Raw genomic sequence first — 17,078 nt, forward strand, 5'->3', positions numbered from 1 at the left:
GTTTCCTTTAAGTCCTCTTAATTCAATATATATCTCATGACACACTATCTGTATGTAATATGGCTTTTATTTTTTTGCGGCTCCAGACAGATTTGTTTTTGTATTTTTGGTCCAATATGGCTCTTTCAACATTTTGGCTTGCCGACCCCTGGTCTAGTGCAGTGTTTTTCAACCTTTTTTGGTATGTAAACGGTATATACCTTTACCTTTAAGCATTACATATGTAATGCTCAAACCAAAAATGAACAAAAGGCACTGAAGCATAGGGATGGCTATGCAAAACAAAAGTAAAACTGAACTGGCTACAAAGTAAACAAAAACAGAATGCTGGACGACAGCAAAAACTTACAGCGTGTGGAGCGGAGACGGCGTCCACAAAGTACGTCCGTACATGACATGACAATCAACAGTGTCCCCACAAAGAAGGATAGAGTACGCACAACTTAAATAGTCTTGATTGCCAAAACAAAGCAGGTGCGGGCATTGGAACTCAAAGGAAGGCGTGACGCTGCTACAGGAGAACACCAACAAAACAGGAAGGGTCACCAAATTAACAGCGCAAGACCGAAACTAAAGCACTACACACAGGAAACAACAACAAACTCAAAATAAGGCATGACAACCTGGTGGAGTTTCATTTTTTAACCTTTTCTGCCGGTGGTGTGCCTTCGTATTTTATTTTATGAACAAAATGTGCCTTTGCTCAAAAAAGGTTGAAAAACACTGGTCTAGACGACCACTAGGGCTGGGAATATTTAGGTGTCCCGCCACCATTCCATTCAATATCGATTCTTGGGGTCATGATTCCATTGAAAAAGGATATTTTCCCGATACAAAAGGATTGTCTATTCATATAATACATAGATTTGATCAGGATCTACTCTATTGATATAATACATAGATTTGATCAGGATCTACTCTATTGATATAATACATAGATTTGATCAGGATCTACTCTATTGATATAATACATAGATTTGATCAGGATCTACTCTATTGATATAATACATAGATTTGATCAGGATCTACTCTATTGATATAATACATAGATTTGATCAGGATCTACCCCAGTCTGATGACATGCAAGCACAGTAGTAGCTTTTATAATTGTAAAGGACAATGTTTTATCAACTGATTGCAATAATGTACATTTGTTTCAACTATTCAAAATATGACTTATTGTATCTTTGTGCAAATATTGGACACAGTGTGTTGTCAAGCTGATGAGATGTGATGCAAGTGTAAGCCACTGTCACACTATTGTTCTTTTTTATAAATGTCTAATGATAATGTCAATGAGGGATTTTTAATCACTGCTATGTTGAAATTGTAACTAATATTGATACTGTTGTTGATAATATTCATTTTTGTTTGTTGTGTTTGTGTCTCCTCTCCATTGTTGTGTGTGGTGTTTGTGTCTCCTCTCCATTGTTGTGTGTGGTGTTTGTGTCTCCTCTCAATTGTTGTGTGTGGTGTTTGTGTCTCCTCTCAATTGTTGTGTGTGGTGTTTGTGTCTCCTCTCAATTGTTGTGTGTGGTGTTTGTGTCTCCTCTCAATTGTTGTGTGTGGTGTTTGTGTCTCCTCTCAATTGTTGTGTGTGGTGTTTGTGTCTCCTCTCAATTGTTGTGTGTGGTGTTTGTGTCTCCTCTCAATTGTTGTGTGTGGTGTTTGTGTCTCCTCTCAATTGTTGTGTGTGGTGTTTGTGTCTCCTCTCAATTGTTGTGTTTGTGTCTCCTCTCCATTGTTGTGTGTGGTGTTTGTGTCTCCTCTCAATTGTTGTGTGTGGTGTTTGTGTCTCCTCTCCATTGTTGTGTGTGGTGTTTGTGTCTCCTCTCAATTGTTGTGTGTGGTGTTTGTGTCTCCTCTCAATTGTTGTGTGTGGTGTTTGTGTCTCCTCTCAATTGTTGTGTGTGGTGTTTGTGTCTCCTCTCAATTGTTGTGTGTGGTGTTTGTGTCTCCTCTCAATTGTTGTGTGTGGTGTTTGTGTCTCCTCTCAATTGTTGTGTGTGGTGTTTGTGTCTCCTCTCAATTGTTGTGTGTGGTGTTTGTGTCTCCTCTCAATTGTTGTGTGTGGTGTTTGTGTCTCCTCTCAATTGTTGTGTGTGGTGTTTGTGTCTCCTCTCAACTGTTGTGTGTGGTGTTTGTGTCTCCTCTCAATTGTTGTGTGTGGTGTTTGTGTCTCCTCTCAATTATTGTGTGTGGTGTTTGTGTCTCCTCTCCATTGTTGTGTGTGGTGTTTGTGTCTCCTCTCAATTGTTGTGTGTGGTGTTTGTGTCTCCTCTCAATTGTTGTGTGTGGTGTTTGTGTCTCCTCTCAATTGTTGTGTGTGGTGTTTGTGTCTCCTCTCAATTGTTGTGTGTGGTGTTTGTGTCTCCTCTCAATTGTTGTGTGTGGTGTTTGTGTCTCCTCTCAATTGTTGTGTGTGGTGTTTGTGTCTCCTCTCAATTGTTGTGTGTGGTGTTTGTGTCTCCTCTCAATTGTTGTGTTTGTGTCTCCTCTCCATTGTTGTGTGTGGTGTTTGTGTCTCCTCTCAATTGTTGTGTGTGGTGTTTGTGTCTCCTCTCCATTGTTGTGTGTGGTGTTTGTGTCTCCTCTCAATTGTTGTGTGTGGTGTTTGTGTCTCCTCTCAATTGTTGTGTGTGGTGTTTGTGTCTCCTCTCAATTGTTGTGTGTGGTGTTTGTGTCTCCTCTCAATTGTTGTGTGTGGTGTTTGTGTCTCCTCTCAATTGTTGTGTGTGGTGTTTGTGTCTCCTCTCAATTGTTGTGTTTATTGCACTTCTGAGTGTTGCTGGCTCGGCTTTGCTTTTGGAACTGGATTGCGTTGTTGTGGTATTGCTGTGTATTGTTTTGTTGGATTGATTCATTAAAAAATAAAATAAAAAAATATATATTTTAAAATGATAATTTAAATAAAATAAAAAAACGATTTTTAAAAAATGAGAATCGATTCTGAATCGCACAACGTGAGAATTGCGATTCGAATTTGAATCGATTTTTTCCCACACCCCTAGTATATATGTATGTATATGTATGTATATATGTATGTATATATATATGTACTGTACATACATATGTATATACATATATATATACACATATGTATATACGTATGTATATGTATGTATGTATGTATATATATATGTACTGTACATACATATGTATATACATATATACACATATGTATATACGTATGTATATGTATGTATATAAGTATATACAGAAGTATATAAGTATGTATGAATATATATGTGTGTATATATATATATATATATATATATATATATATATATATATATGTATGTATGTATATATACAGAGAGAGATGATTCAACTGTTCTATGATATTTCTGGAATGCATTTCCATGAAAGAAGTGAGTTAAAGGCCTACTGAAATTAATTTTTTTTATTTAAACGGGGATAGCAGATCCATTCTATGTGTCATACTTGATCATTTCGCGATATTGCCATATTTTTGCTGAAAGGATTTAGTAGAGAACATCGACGATAAAGTTGCAACTTTTGGTATCTGATAAAAAAAAAAAGCCTTGCCTTTACCGGAAGTAGCGTGACGTCACAGGTTGGAAGTAGCGTGACGTCACAGGTTGAAAGTAGCGTGACGTCACAGGTTGAAAGGCTCCTCACATCTGCACATTGTTTACACCAGCAGCTAGAGAGATTCGGACCAAGAAAGCGACGATTACCCCATTAATTTGAGCCAGGATGAAAGATTCGTGGATGAGGAACGTGAGAGTGAAGGACTAGAGTACACTGCAGGACGTATCTTTTTTCGCTCTGACCGTAACTTAGGTACAAGCTGGCTCATTGGATTCCACACTCTCTCATTTTTCTATTGTAGATCACGGATTTGTATTTTAAACCACCTGGGATACTATATCCTCTTGAAAATGAGAGTCCAGAACCCGAAATGGACATTCACAGTGACTTTTATCTCCACGACAATACATCGGCGAAGCTCTTTAGCTACTGAGCTAACGTGATAGCATCGGCATTGGGCTTAAATGCAGATAGAAACAAAAGAAATAAACCCCTGACTGGAAGGATAGACAGAAGATCAACAATACTATTAAACCATGGACATGTAACTACACAGTTAATGCTTTCCAGCCTGGCGAAGCTTAACAGTGCTGTTGCTAACGATGCCATTGAAGCTAACTTAGCAACCGGACCTCACAGAGCTATGCTAAAAACATTAGCTATCCACCTACGCCAGCCCTCATTTGCGTTCCAGCGATCGACGGTGCGACGAAGGACTTCACCCGATCACAGATGCGGTCGACGAGACGGAGGAAGTTTAGGTGAGTTCGGCGGCTAGCGCGTCTGCTATCCATCTCTGTCCTCCTGGTTGTGTTGCTGCAGCCAGCCGCTAATACACCGATCCCACCTACAACTTTCTTCTTTGCAGTCTCCATTGTTCATTAAACAAATTGCAAAAGATTCACCAACACAGATGTCCAGAATACTGTGGAATTATGAGATGAAAACAGAGCTTTTTGTATTGGCCTCAATGTGTCCCAATACTTCCGCTTCAACCATTGACATCACGCGCATACGTCATCATACATACGTCATCATACATACGTCATCATACATACGTCATCATACATACGTCATCATACATACGTCATCATACATACGTCATCATACATACGTCATCATACATACGTCATCATACATACGTCATCATACATACGTCATCATACATACGTCATCATACATACGTCATCATACATACGTCATCATACATACGTCATCATACATACGTCATCATACATACGTCATCATACATAGACCTTTTCAAGCGGAAGTTTAGCGGGAAATTTAAAATGTCACTTTATAAGTTAACGCGGCCGTATTGGCATGTGTTGCAATGTTAAGATTTCATCATTGATATATAAACTATCAGACTGCGTGGTCGCTAGTAGTGGCTTTCAGTAGGACTTTAAAAATGAGACTGTAGGACATAGAAGTGAGTTAAATATGAGACTGTAGGACATAGAAGTGCTATGTGAAATGTTCCTGCTGGACAGTGTCTCTCCAAACACACGCTGGAAGTTGATGCAACCACTGACAAGGATGAGGAGAAAGTGAAACAGACGGTACCAAGTTACCCCATCGTGGGGACCATGTCGGAGGGTGCGGAGGAGGACCCGCCCTATGTGCTGGAAGCATACAAGGTGTGCACAACTACCTCACCTTTAACTACAAGCAAACTACCTCCTACTTCTTTGTGTGCAAGGGACTGAGTGGGGAGGAGATTGTTGACAAGGTGATGGAGTGTGACATCATCATCTACAACATTACCCACAATCCTCAGCAGATCCACCAGGCCAGCTGGCTGCTGTCAGGTGAGCACTTGGCATCACCTGAGCTCAAGTGGCAGTGGAAACACACTCCATTGCCACTTGAGCTCACACACTTTTATATGGAAATGTTCTTCTATACGCGTGGACGCCTTAACACGTCCACATACACTATATTGTATGTGTGGACGCCTTAACACGCACCAACAGTCCACATACACTATATTGTATGTGTGGACGCCTTAACACGCACCAACAGTCCACATACACTATATTGTACGTGTGGACACCTTAACACGCACCAACAGTCCACGTACACTATATTGTATGTGTGGACGCCTTAACACGCACCAACAGTCCACATACACTATATTGTACGTGTGGACGCCTTAACACGCGCCAACAGTCCACATACACTATATTGTACGTGTGGACGCCTTAACACGCACCAACAGTCCACATACACTATATTGTATGTGTGGACGCCTTAACACGCACCAACAGTCCACATACACTATATTGTACGTGTGGACGCCTTAACACGCACCAACAGTCCACATACACTATATTGTACGTGTGGACGCCTTAACACGCACCAACAGTCCACATACACTATATTGTACGTGTGGACGCCTTAACACGCGCCAACAGTCCACATACACTATATTGTACGTGTGGACGCCTTAACACGCACCAACAGTCCACATACACTATATTGTATGTGTGGACGCCTTAACACGCACCAACAGTCCACATACACTATATTGTACGTGTGGACGCCTTAACACGCACCAACAGTCCACATACACTATATTGTACGTGTGGACGCCTTAACACGCACCAACAGTCCACATACACTATATTGTATGTGTGGACGCCTTAACACGCACCAACAGTCCACATACACTATATTGTATGTGTGGACGCCTTAACACGCACCAACAGTCCACATACACTATATAACCCTAACCCTAACAAGTCTGGATGTTGTGTCCTTGGAACTAACATCTGATAACAAGTCTGGATGTTGTGTCCTTGGAACTAACATCTGATAACAAGTCTGGATGTTGTGTCCTTGGAACTAACATCTGATAACAAGTCTGGATGTTGTGTCCTTGGAACTAACATCTGATAACAAGTCTGGATGTTGTGTCCTTGGAACTAACATCTGATCACAAGTCTGGATGTTGTGTCCTTGGAACTAACATCTGATCACAAGTCTGGATGTTGTGTCCTTGGAACTAACATCTGATAACAAGTCTGGATGTTGTGTCCTTGGAACTAACATCTGATAACAAGTCTGGATGTTGTGTCCTTGGAACTAACATCTGATAACGAGTCTGGATGTTGTGTCCTTGGAACTAACATCTGATAACAAGTCTGGATGTTGTGTCCTTGGAACTAACATCTGATAACAAGTCTGGATGTTGTGTCCTTGGAACTAACATCTGATAACAAGTCTGGATGTTGTGTCCTTGGAACTAACATCTGATAACAAGTCTGGATGTTGTGTCCTTGGAACTAACATCTGATAACAAGTCTGGATGTTGTGTCCTTGGAACTAACATCTGATAACAAGTCTGGATGTTGTGTCCTTGGAACTAACATCTGATAACAAGTCTGGATGTTGTGTCCTTGGAACTAACATCTGATAACAAGTCTGGATGTTGTGTCCTTGGAACTAACATCTGATAACAAGTCTGGATGTTGTGTCCTTGGAACTAACATCTGATAACAAGTCTGGATGTTGTGTCCTTGGAACTAACATCTGATCACAAGTCTGGATGTTGTGTCCTTGGAACTAACATCTGATAACAAGTCTGGATGTTGTGTCCTTGGAACTAACATCTGATAACAAGTCTGGATGTTGTGTCCTTGGAACTAACATCTGATAACAAGTCTGGATGTTGTGTCCTTGGAACTAACATCTGATAACAAGTCTGGATGTTGTGTCCTTGGAACTAACATCTGATAACAAGTCTGGATGTTGTGTCCTTGGAACTAACATCTGATAACAAGTCTGGATGTTGTGTCCTTGGAACTAACATCTGATAACAAGTCTGGATGTTGTGTCCTTGGAACTAACATCTGATAACAAGTCTGGATGTTGTGTCCTTGGAACTAACATCTGATAACAAGTCTGGATGTTGTGTCCTTGGAACTAACATCTGATCACAAGTCTGGATGTTGTGTCCTTGGAACTAACATCTGATAACAAGTCTGGATGTTGTGTCCTTGGAACTAACATCTGATAACAAGTCTGGATGTTGTGTCCTTGGAACTAACATCTGATAACAAGTCTGGATGTTGTGTCCTTGGAACTAACATCTGATAACAAGTCTGGATGTTGTGTCCTTGGAACTAACATCTGATAACAAGTCTGGATGTTGTGTCCTTGGAACTAACATCTGATCACAAGTCTGGATGTTGTGTCCTTGGAACTAACATCTGATAACAAGTCTGGATGTTGTGTCCTTGGAACTAACATCTGATAACAAGTCTGGATGTTGTGTCCTTGGAACTAACATCTGATAACAAGTCTGGATGTTGTGTCCTTGGAACTAACATCTGATAACAAGTCTGGATGTTGTGTCCTTGGAACTAACATCTGATCACAAGTCTGGATGTTGTGTCCTTGGAACTAACATCTGATCACAAGTCTGGATGTTGTGTCCTTGGAACTAACATCTGATAACAAGTCTGGATGTTGTGTCCTTGGAACTAACATCTGATAACACGTCTGGATGTTGTGTCCTTGGAACTAACATCTGATAACAAGTCTGGATGTTGTGTCCTTGGAACTAACATCTGATAACAAGTCTGGATGTTGTGTCCTTGGAACTAACATCTGATAACAAGTCTGGATGTTGTGTCCTTGGAACTAACATCTGATAACAAGTCTGGATGTTGTGTCCTTGGAACTAACATCTGATAACAAGTCTGTATGTTGTGTCCTTGGAACTAACATCTGATAACACGTCTGGATTTTGTGTCCTTGGAACTAACATCTGATAACAAGTCTGGACTGTTGAACATAAGTTGTTGTGTTGGCAGCACTCCATGACAAAATATCACTTTTTACTGGACCAAAGATGTTCATCCTCATCTCCACCGTGATGACTTGGACCTGCAGTGAGCCAATCACCGCTGTAAGTACTTAGTCCTCAGTTCTACTCTAATATCAAGTGTCAATCACCTCTGTAAGTACTTAGTACTCAGTTCTACTCTAATATCAAGTGTCAATCACCTCTGTAAGTACTTAGTACTCAGTTCCACTCTAATATCAAGTGTCAATCACCTCTGTAAGTACTTAGTACTCAGTTCTACTCTAATATCAAGTGTCAATCACCTCTATAAGTACTTAGTACTCAGTTCTACTCTAATATCAAGTGTCAATCACCTCTGTAAGTACTTAGTACTCAGTTCCACTCTAATATCAAGTGTCAATCACCTCTGTAAGTACTTAGTGCTCAGTTCTACTCTAATATCAAGTGTCAATCACCTCTGTAAGTACTTAGTACTCAGTTCCACTCTAATATCAAGTGTCTATCACCTCTGTAAGTACTTAGTACTCAGTTCTACTCTAATATCAAGTGTCAATCACCTCTGTAAGTACTTAGTACTCAGTTCCACTCTAATATCAAGTGTCAATCACCTCTGTAAGTACTTAGTACTCAGTTCTACTCTAATATCAAGTGTCAATCACCTCTGTAAGTACTTAGTACTCAGTTCTACTCTAATATCAAGTGTCAATCACCTCTGTAAGTACTTAGTACTCAGTTCTACTCTAATATCAAGTGTCAATCACCTCTGTAAGTACTTAGTACTCAGTTCCACTCTAATATCAAGTGTCAATCACCTCTGTAAGTACTTAGTACTCAGTTCCACTCTAATATCAAGTGTCAATCACCTCTGTAAGTACTTAGTACTCAGTTCTACTCTAATATCAAGTGTCAATCACCTCTGTAAGTACTTAGTACTCAGTTCCACTCTAATATCAAGTGTCAATCACCTCTGTAAGTACTTAGTACTCAGTTCCACTCTAATATCAAGTGTCAATCACCTCTGTAAGTACTTAGTACTCAGTTCTACTCTAATATCAAGTGTCAATCACCTCTGTAAGTACTTAGTACTCAGTTCCACTCTAATATCAAGTGTCAATCACCTCTGTAAGTACTTAGTACTCAGTTCTACTCTAATATCAAGTGTCAATCTTTGGGCGCCCTAACGGTGGAGTACCACTAGATGGAGCCCACGTACCACTAATTTGAGAGTCACCGCTCTGGAGGACTATGGAGCCAAGACAAGTCTAGCGTTCCAAGACCTGATTGCTAAACACCATCTAGACCGGAGAGAATGGAGCTTTCCCACACAGAAATGAGCAAACCAGGATTCAAACCTTCCATCTCCTTACTGTGAGGGCAACATTACGACCATCCCACACCCAGATTAATCAACATGTCTTAAAGGAGCCATATGTAATAATGTCATGTCCAGTAAATCAATCATCTTCTTTTCCAGTACTTCTATAACTGATGACAGTAATTCTTCATATGATCATTTCAAAATTACATTTAAATCTTGTTATTGTTTTCATGTGGATGCCCCGCCCTCCACCGTTTGACCAATTAGAAAGTCTGAGTGTGTCACATCCAGGTTGCCATCTTGGTGTGGCTACTGCCACTGGTAAAGTTACTAAACATGTCACACCTTAGTACATCTAAAAGTTACCATTCTCAACTTAGTCATGACAAAGCAAAGGAACAAAACCAGGATTTGATGCCTTTGAAAGATGGAGACCATTGAAGATGTTTTCATCTAACGCCAAACTTGCTCATTTCCTCCTTGATAGGTAAGTCAGGCATTTACCTTTTCTTATGACTTGTAATAAATGGAAATGGACATTTGGTATGTCAACTAAATTGTCCAATACAGTCTATGATCTTGTCTAACAAAGATAGTATGTTCATGCTACCAATGTTAGCATGCTAGCCCGGTCAATGACACATGGACATACATGCTAACGGGGGAAATATATGCTAGTTAGCATGTGTAATCCAACTGACAGGACAACATATATTTAGTACGAATAAAAGCTATGTGGGTATGGGTAGTGTCAGTGCCTAGTTCCTTCTCAATACGCTGAGGAAATGGCTTCCAACATTAGTCATCATGGCAATGTGAAAGGTATGGAGACAAATCACATGATCAAATAATTCCTCTGTGTTTGCATATTGTGGACTACATGTACCAAGTTATATGGCAATGTGAAAGGTATGGAGACAAATCACATGATCAAATCATTCCTCAGTGTTTGCATATTGTGGACTACATGCACCAAGTTATATGGCAATGTGAAAGGTATGGAGACAAATCACATAATCAAATAATTCCTCAGTGTTTGCATATTGTGGACTACATGTACCAAGTTATATGGCAATGTGAAAGGTATGGAGACAAATCACATGATCAAATAATTCCTCATCAGTGTTTGCATATTGTGGACTACATTTACCAAGTTATATGGCAATGTGAAAGGTATGGAGACAAATCACATGATCAAATAATTCCTCAGTGTTTGCATATTGTGGACTACATGTACCAAGTTATATGGCAATGTGAACGGTATGGAGACAAATCACATGATCAAATAATTCCTCATCAGTGTTTGCATATTGTGGACTACATGTACCAAGTTATATGGCAATGTGAAAGGTATGGAGACAAATCACATGATCAAATAATTCCTCTGTGTTTGCATATTGTGGACTACATGTACCAAGTTATATGGCAATGTGAACGGTATGGAGACAAATCACATGATCAAATAATTCCTCATCAGTGTTTGCATATTGTGGACTACATGTACCAAGTTATATGGCAATGTGAAAGGTATGGAGACAAATCACATGATCAAATAATTCCTCTGTGTTTGCATATTGTGGACTACATGTACCAAGTTATATGGCAATGTGAACGGTATGGAGACAAATCACATGATCAAATAATTCCTCTGTGTTTGCATATTGTGGACTACATGTACCAAGTTATATGGCAATGTGAACGGTATGGAGACAAATCACATGATCAAATAATTCCTCAGTGTTTGCATATTGTGGACTACATGTACCAAGTTATATGGCAATGTGAAAGGTATGGAGACAAATCACATGATCAAATAATTCCTCAGTGTTTACATATTGTGGACTACATGCACCAAGTTATATGGCAATGTGAAAGGTATGGAGACAAATCACATGATCAAATAATTCCTCATCAGTGTTTGCATATTGTGGACTACATTTACCAAGTTATATGGCAATGTGAAAGGTATGGAGACAAATCACATGATCAAATAATTCCTCAGTGTTTGCATATTGTGGACTACATGTACCAAGTTATATGGCAATGTGAACGGTATGGAGACAAATCACATGATCAAATAATTCCTCATCAGTGTTTGCATATTGTGGACTACATGTACCAAGTTATATGGCAATGTGAAAGGTATGGAGACAAATCACATGATCAAATAATTCCTCTGTGTTTGCATATTGTGGACTACATGTACCAAGTTATATGGCAATGTGAACGGTATGGAGACAAATCACATGATCAAATAATTCCTCAGTGTTTGCATATTGTGGACTACATGTACCAAGTTATATGGCAATGTGAAAGGTATGGAGACAAATCACATGATCAAATAATTCCTCAGTGTTTACATATTGTGGACTACATGCACCAAGTTATATGGCAATGTGAAAGGTATGGAGACAAATCACATGATCAAATAATTCCTCATCAGTGTTTGCATATTGTGGACTACATGTACCAAGTTATATGGCAATGTGAAAGGTATGGAGACAGACAAATCACATGATCAAATAATTCCTCAGTGTTTACATATTGTGGACTACATGTACCAAGTTATATGGCAATGTGAAAGGTATGGAGACAAATCACATGATCAAATAATTCCTCATCAGTGTTTGCATATTGTGGACTACATGTACCAAGTTATATGGCAATGTGAAAGGTATGGAGACAGACAAATCACATGATCAAATAATTCCTCAGTGTTTGCATATTGTGGACTACATGTACCAAGTTATATGGCAATGTGAAAGGTTTGAAACAGTAGCCTATAGGCATACCTTGGTCAAATGTCTCCTCTTCAGTTTTGGGCGTACATTCGGCTGCTAAGCTGCTCTACTTATTTTCACCAGTTTAACCATTGCTAGCGTTGGTTGTAGTTAGTTTTAGTCTTTGTTTTCTGATAGTACTGACAATAGCCACATGATTGTTGTCATATTGTACTTACTTCTTCCTGAAAATAGCCTCATTTCCGTGTCAAATGTGTTGGTTAGAGATTTGTTATTGACTTGTCTATTTATGGTCCCAGACCTCAACCCCTAGTCAGAGGCAGTGGAAGTTTGAAGTTCCTTGGAGTAGTCCAGTCCATCCAGCTGGATTGGGCTGTATCTGGCAACCTCAGTCAGGGGGAGGAAGAGGGGACTACAGAATATTGACCGGGATTGCCATACCATTTCTGGCCACATTATTACATATGGCTCCTTTAAATTTGGGGTCATATGGCAAGTGTAGGATTTTCTTAAAAAGGTTATTCACAATCCACATTGAGACAAAAACACATTTAATCATTTAACAACATTTCAACACTTTTGACAAACTTATGTATTTCAGAGTCAGAAGTTGATTTATTTGGTGTAAAACTTCTGAAAATGGTGGACTAAAATGGTAGTACTAATAAAGGGTCTACATGTTATATATTTATTTATTTATTTACATGTTATATCCTGTCATGTCCCACCTTTTTCTGTCATAGGATGACCAGCAGCTCCCTTTCACCGACGATGACTTCAGAAGAAGACTAGCACACCCAAACTTCCAGGAACACCTTCAACTGGAAAAAAAAGTGGCTAAACTGGGCAGAAGTGTAAGTTTCCTCTTCCCTTCGTACAGTATTTACTGTAGGTGTATATATATATATATATATATATATATATATATATATATATATATATATATATATATATATATATATATATATACATATATGTATAAATAAATGACACAATATGTTACTACTAATTAGGAGTACAGTATATACAGTAGGTGTATAAATGACACAATATGTTACTACTAATTAGGAGTCTTTGTTTGTTTACTTACTACTAAATGACAAGTTGTCTATTTTATTGAAGGACTAAATGACAATAATAAACATAAGTTTCATGTTTTTGTTACAATAAAGACAATAATGAAGTTTTTTGTGCTCCCCTTTATTTAGAAAAGTATCAAAAGGTATGGAAATACATGTTGGTAGCAGTAGCAACATATTGGTATGGGGACAAGACTGGTAGCAGTAGCAACATATTAGTATGGTAGCAGTAGCAACATATTGGTATGGGGACAAGACTGGTAGCAGTAGCAACATATTGGTATGGTAGCAGTAGCAACATATTGGTATGGGGACAAGACTGGTAGCAGTAGCAACATATTGGTATGGTAGCAGTAGCAACATATTGGTATGGTAGCAGTAGCAACATATTGGTATGGGGACAAGACTGGTAGCAGTAGCAACATATTGGTATGGGGACAAGACTGGTAGCAGTAGCAACATATTGGTATGGTAGCAGTACCAACATATTGGTATGGGGACAAGACTGGTAGCAGTAGCAACATATTGGTGTGGTAGCAGTAGCAACATATTGGTATGGGGACAAGACTGGTAGCAGTAGCAACATATTGGTATGGTAGCAGTAGCAACATATTGGTATGGGGACAAGACTGGTAGCAGTAGCAACATATTTGTATGGGGACAAGACTGGTAGCAGTAGCAACATATTGGTATGGGGACAAGACTGGTAACAGTAGCAACATATTGGTATGGTAGCAGTAGCAACATATTGGTATGGGGACAAGACTGGTAGCAGTAGCAACATATTGGTATGGGGACAAGGCTGGTAGCAGTAGCAACATATTGGTATGGTAGCAGTAGCAACATATTGGTATGGTAGCAGTAGCAACATATTGGTATGGGGACAAGGTTGGTAGCAGTAGCAACATATTGGTATGGTAGCAGTAGCAACATATTGGTATGGTAGCAGTAGCAACATATTGGTATGGGGACAAGGCTGGTAGCAGTAGCAACATATTGGTATGGGGACAAGGCTGGTAGCAGTAGCAACATATTGGTATGGGGACAAGGCTGGTAGCAGTAGCAACATATTGGTATGGCAGCAGTAGCAACATATTGGTATGGCAGCAGTAGCAACATATTGGTATGGTAGCAGTAGCAACATGTTGGTATGGTAGCAGTAGCAACATATTGGTATGGTAGCAGTAGCAACATATTGGTATGGTAGCAGTAGCAACATATTGGTATGGTAGCAGTAGCAACATATTGGTATGGTAGCAGTAGCAACATATTGGTATGGCAGCAGTAGCAACATAATGGTATGGGGACAAGCATGAGTTCCCTAACAATGGACTTTGTTTGCAGGACAGAAGATTGTTTGCTACGTATGTTGTGGCCTCAGGACTTCAGTATGGAATGGGAGAGAATGTCTTCCATCTCTTCTTCAAGGTGACAATCTTATTTTCCTGTTACGTCTTCTTGTTGGAATCCTTCAAAATAAAATTCCGTACCATCGCAACTTTATTTTGCAAAGCCCTGTCAGAATCACTTATTTGTTGGATTCAATTCTATTGAACTTGAGGCTGAAGTCCAGTTTGATTGGTAAAACAGAGAAGAGACGTTAGGAATGGCCACGACTACTTGCTGACAACTCATGAAGGAGCAGGATCATGTTTGCACACGTCAGTGTAGTACGTACACAAACACCTGGGATCGTGTTTGCACACGTCAGTGTAGTACGTACACAAACACCTGGGATCATGTTTGCACACGTCAGTGTAGTACGTACACAAACACCTGGGATCATGTTTGCACACGTCAGTGTAGTACGTACACAAACACCTGGGATCATGTTTGCACACGTCAGTGTAGTACGTACACAAACACCTGGGATCATGTTTGCACACGTCAGTGTAGTACGTACACAAACACCTGGGATCATGTTTGCACACGTCAGTGTAGTACGTACACAAACACCTGGGATCATGTTTGCACACGTCAGTGTAGTACGTACACAAACACCTGGGATCATGTTTGCACACGTCAGTGTAGTACGTACACAAACACCTGGGATCATGTTTGCACACGTCAGTGTAGTACGTACACAAACACCTGGGATCGTGTTTGCACACGTCAGTGTAGTACGTACACAAACACCTGGGATCATGTTTGCACACGTCAGCGTAGTACGTACACAAACACCTGGGATCATGTTTGCACACGTCAGTGTAGTACGTACACAAACACCTGGGATCATGTTTGCACACGTCAGTGTAGTACGTACACAAACACCTGGGATCATGTTTGCACACGTCAGTGTAGTACGTACACAAACACCTGGGATCATGTTTGCACACGTCAGTGTAGTACGTACACAAACACCTGGGATCATGTTTGCACACGTCAGTGTAGTACGTACACAAACACCTGGGATCATGTTTGCACACGTCAGTGTAGTACGTACACAAACACCTGGGATCATGTTTGCACACGTCAGTGTAGTACGTACACAAACACCTGGGATCGTGTTTGCACACGTCAGTGTAGTACGTACACAAACACCTGGGATCATGTTTGCACACGTCAGTGTAGTACGTACACAAACACCTGGGATCATGTTTGCACACGTCAGTGTAGTACGTACACAAACACCTGGGATCATGTTTGCACACGTCAGTGTAGTACGTACACAAACACCTGGGATAAGTTATTACTGTTACATCTGAAGGAATTTATAACAAGAAGACTATTGTTAGTTAGCTTCATAGTTTAGCCTGAAAAGAGTCATAATAGCAGCAACTGAGACAACATTGCAGAAAATAGTCAACATCATAGCAGCAAATAGTCAACATCATACATCGTTGCAGCAAATAGTCAACATTATAGCAGCAAATAGTCAGCAGCATACATCATAGCAGCAAATAGTCAGCAGCATACATCATAGCAGCAAATAGTCAGCAGCATACATCATAGCAGCAAATAGTCAACATTATAGCAGCAAATAGTCAGGAGCATACATCATAGCAGCAAATAGTCAACATTATAGCAGCAAATAGTCAGCAGCATACATCATAGCAGCAAATAGTCAACATTATAGCAGCAAATAGTCAGCAGCATACATCATAGCAGCAAATAGTCAACATTATAGCAGCAAATAGTCAGCAGCATACATCATAGCAGCAAATAGTCAACATTATAGCAGCAAATAGTCAGCAGCATACATCATAGCAGCAAATAGTCAACATCATAGCAGCAAATAGTCAGCAGCATACATCATAGCAGCAAATAGTCAGCAGCATACATCATAGCAGCAAATAGTCAGCAGCATACATCATAGCAGCAAATAGTCAACATTATAGCAGCAAATAGTCAGGAGCATACATCATAGCAGCAAATAGTCAACATTATAGCAGCAAATAGTCAGCAGCATACATCATAGCAGCAAATAGTCAACATTATAGCAGCAAATAGTCAGCAGCATACATCATAGCAGCAAATAGTCAACATTATAGCAGCAAATAGTCAGCAGCATACATCATAGCAGCAAATAGTCAACATTATAGCAGCAAATAGTCAGCAGCATACATCATAGC

At 39.8% G+C, this 17,078-nt stretch overlaps 1 protein-coding gene across 2 annotated transcripts in view; it reads left to right on the forward strand.

The window, feature by feature from the left end:
- The window catches only part of LOC133641042 (adenylate kinase 7-like), a 47,696-nt gene that overhangs the window by 1,258 nt on the left and 29,360 nt on the right, over positions 1-17,078 (forward strand). For both annotated transcript variants that reach the window (XM_062034845.1, XM_062034846.1), the window contains exons 2-6: positions 5,049-5,195; positions 5,258-5,366; positions 8,376-8,470; positions 13,171-13,281; positions 14,851-14,934. In XM_062034845.1, the coding sequence (XP_061890829.1) occupies positions 5,049-5,195; positions 5,258-5,366; positions 8,376-8,470; positions 13,171-13,281; positions 14,851-14,934 (546 nt within the window). The remainder of the gene's footprint in view (positions 1-5,048; positions 5,196-5,257; positions 5,367-8,375; positions 8,471-13,170; positions 13,282-14,850; positions 14,935-17,078) is intronic.

Source organism: Entelurus aequoreus, linkage group LG23 (genome assembly GCF_033978785.1).
Source record: "Entelurus aequoreus isolate RoL-2023_Sb linkage group LG23, RoL_Eaeq_v1.1, whole genome shotgun sequence".
Lineage (NCBI taxonomy): Eukaryota > Metazoa > Chordata > Actinopteri > Syngnathiformes > Syngnathidae > Entelurus > Entelurus aequoreus.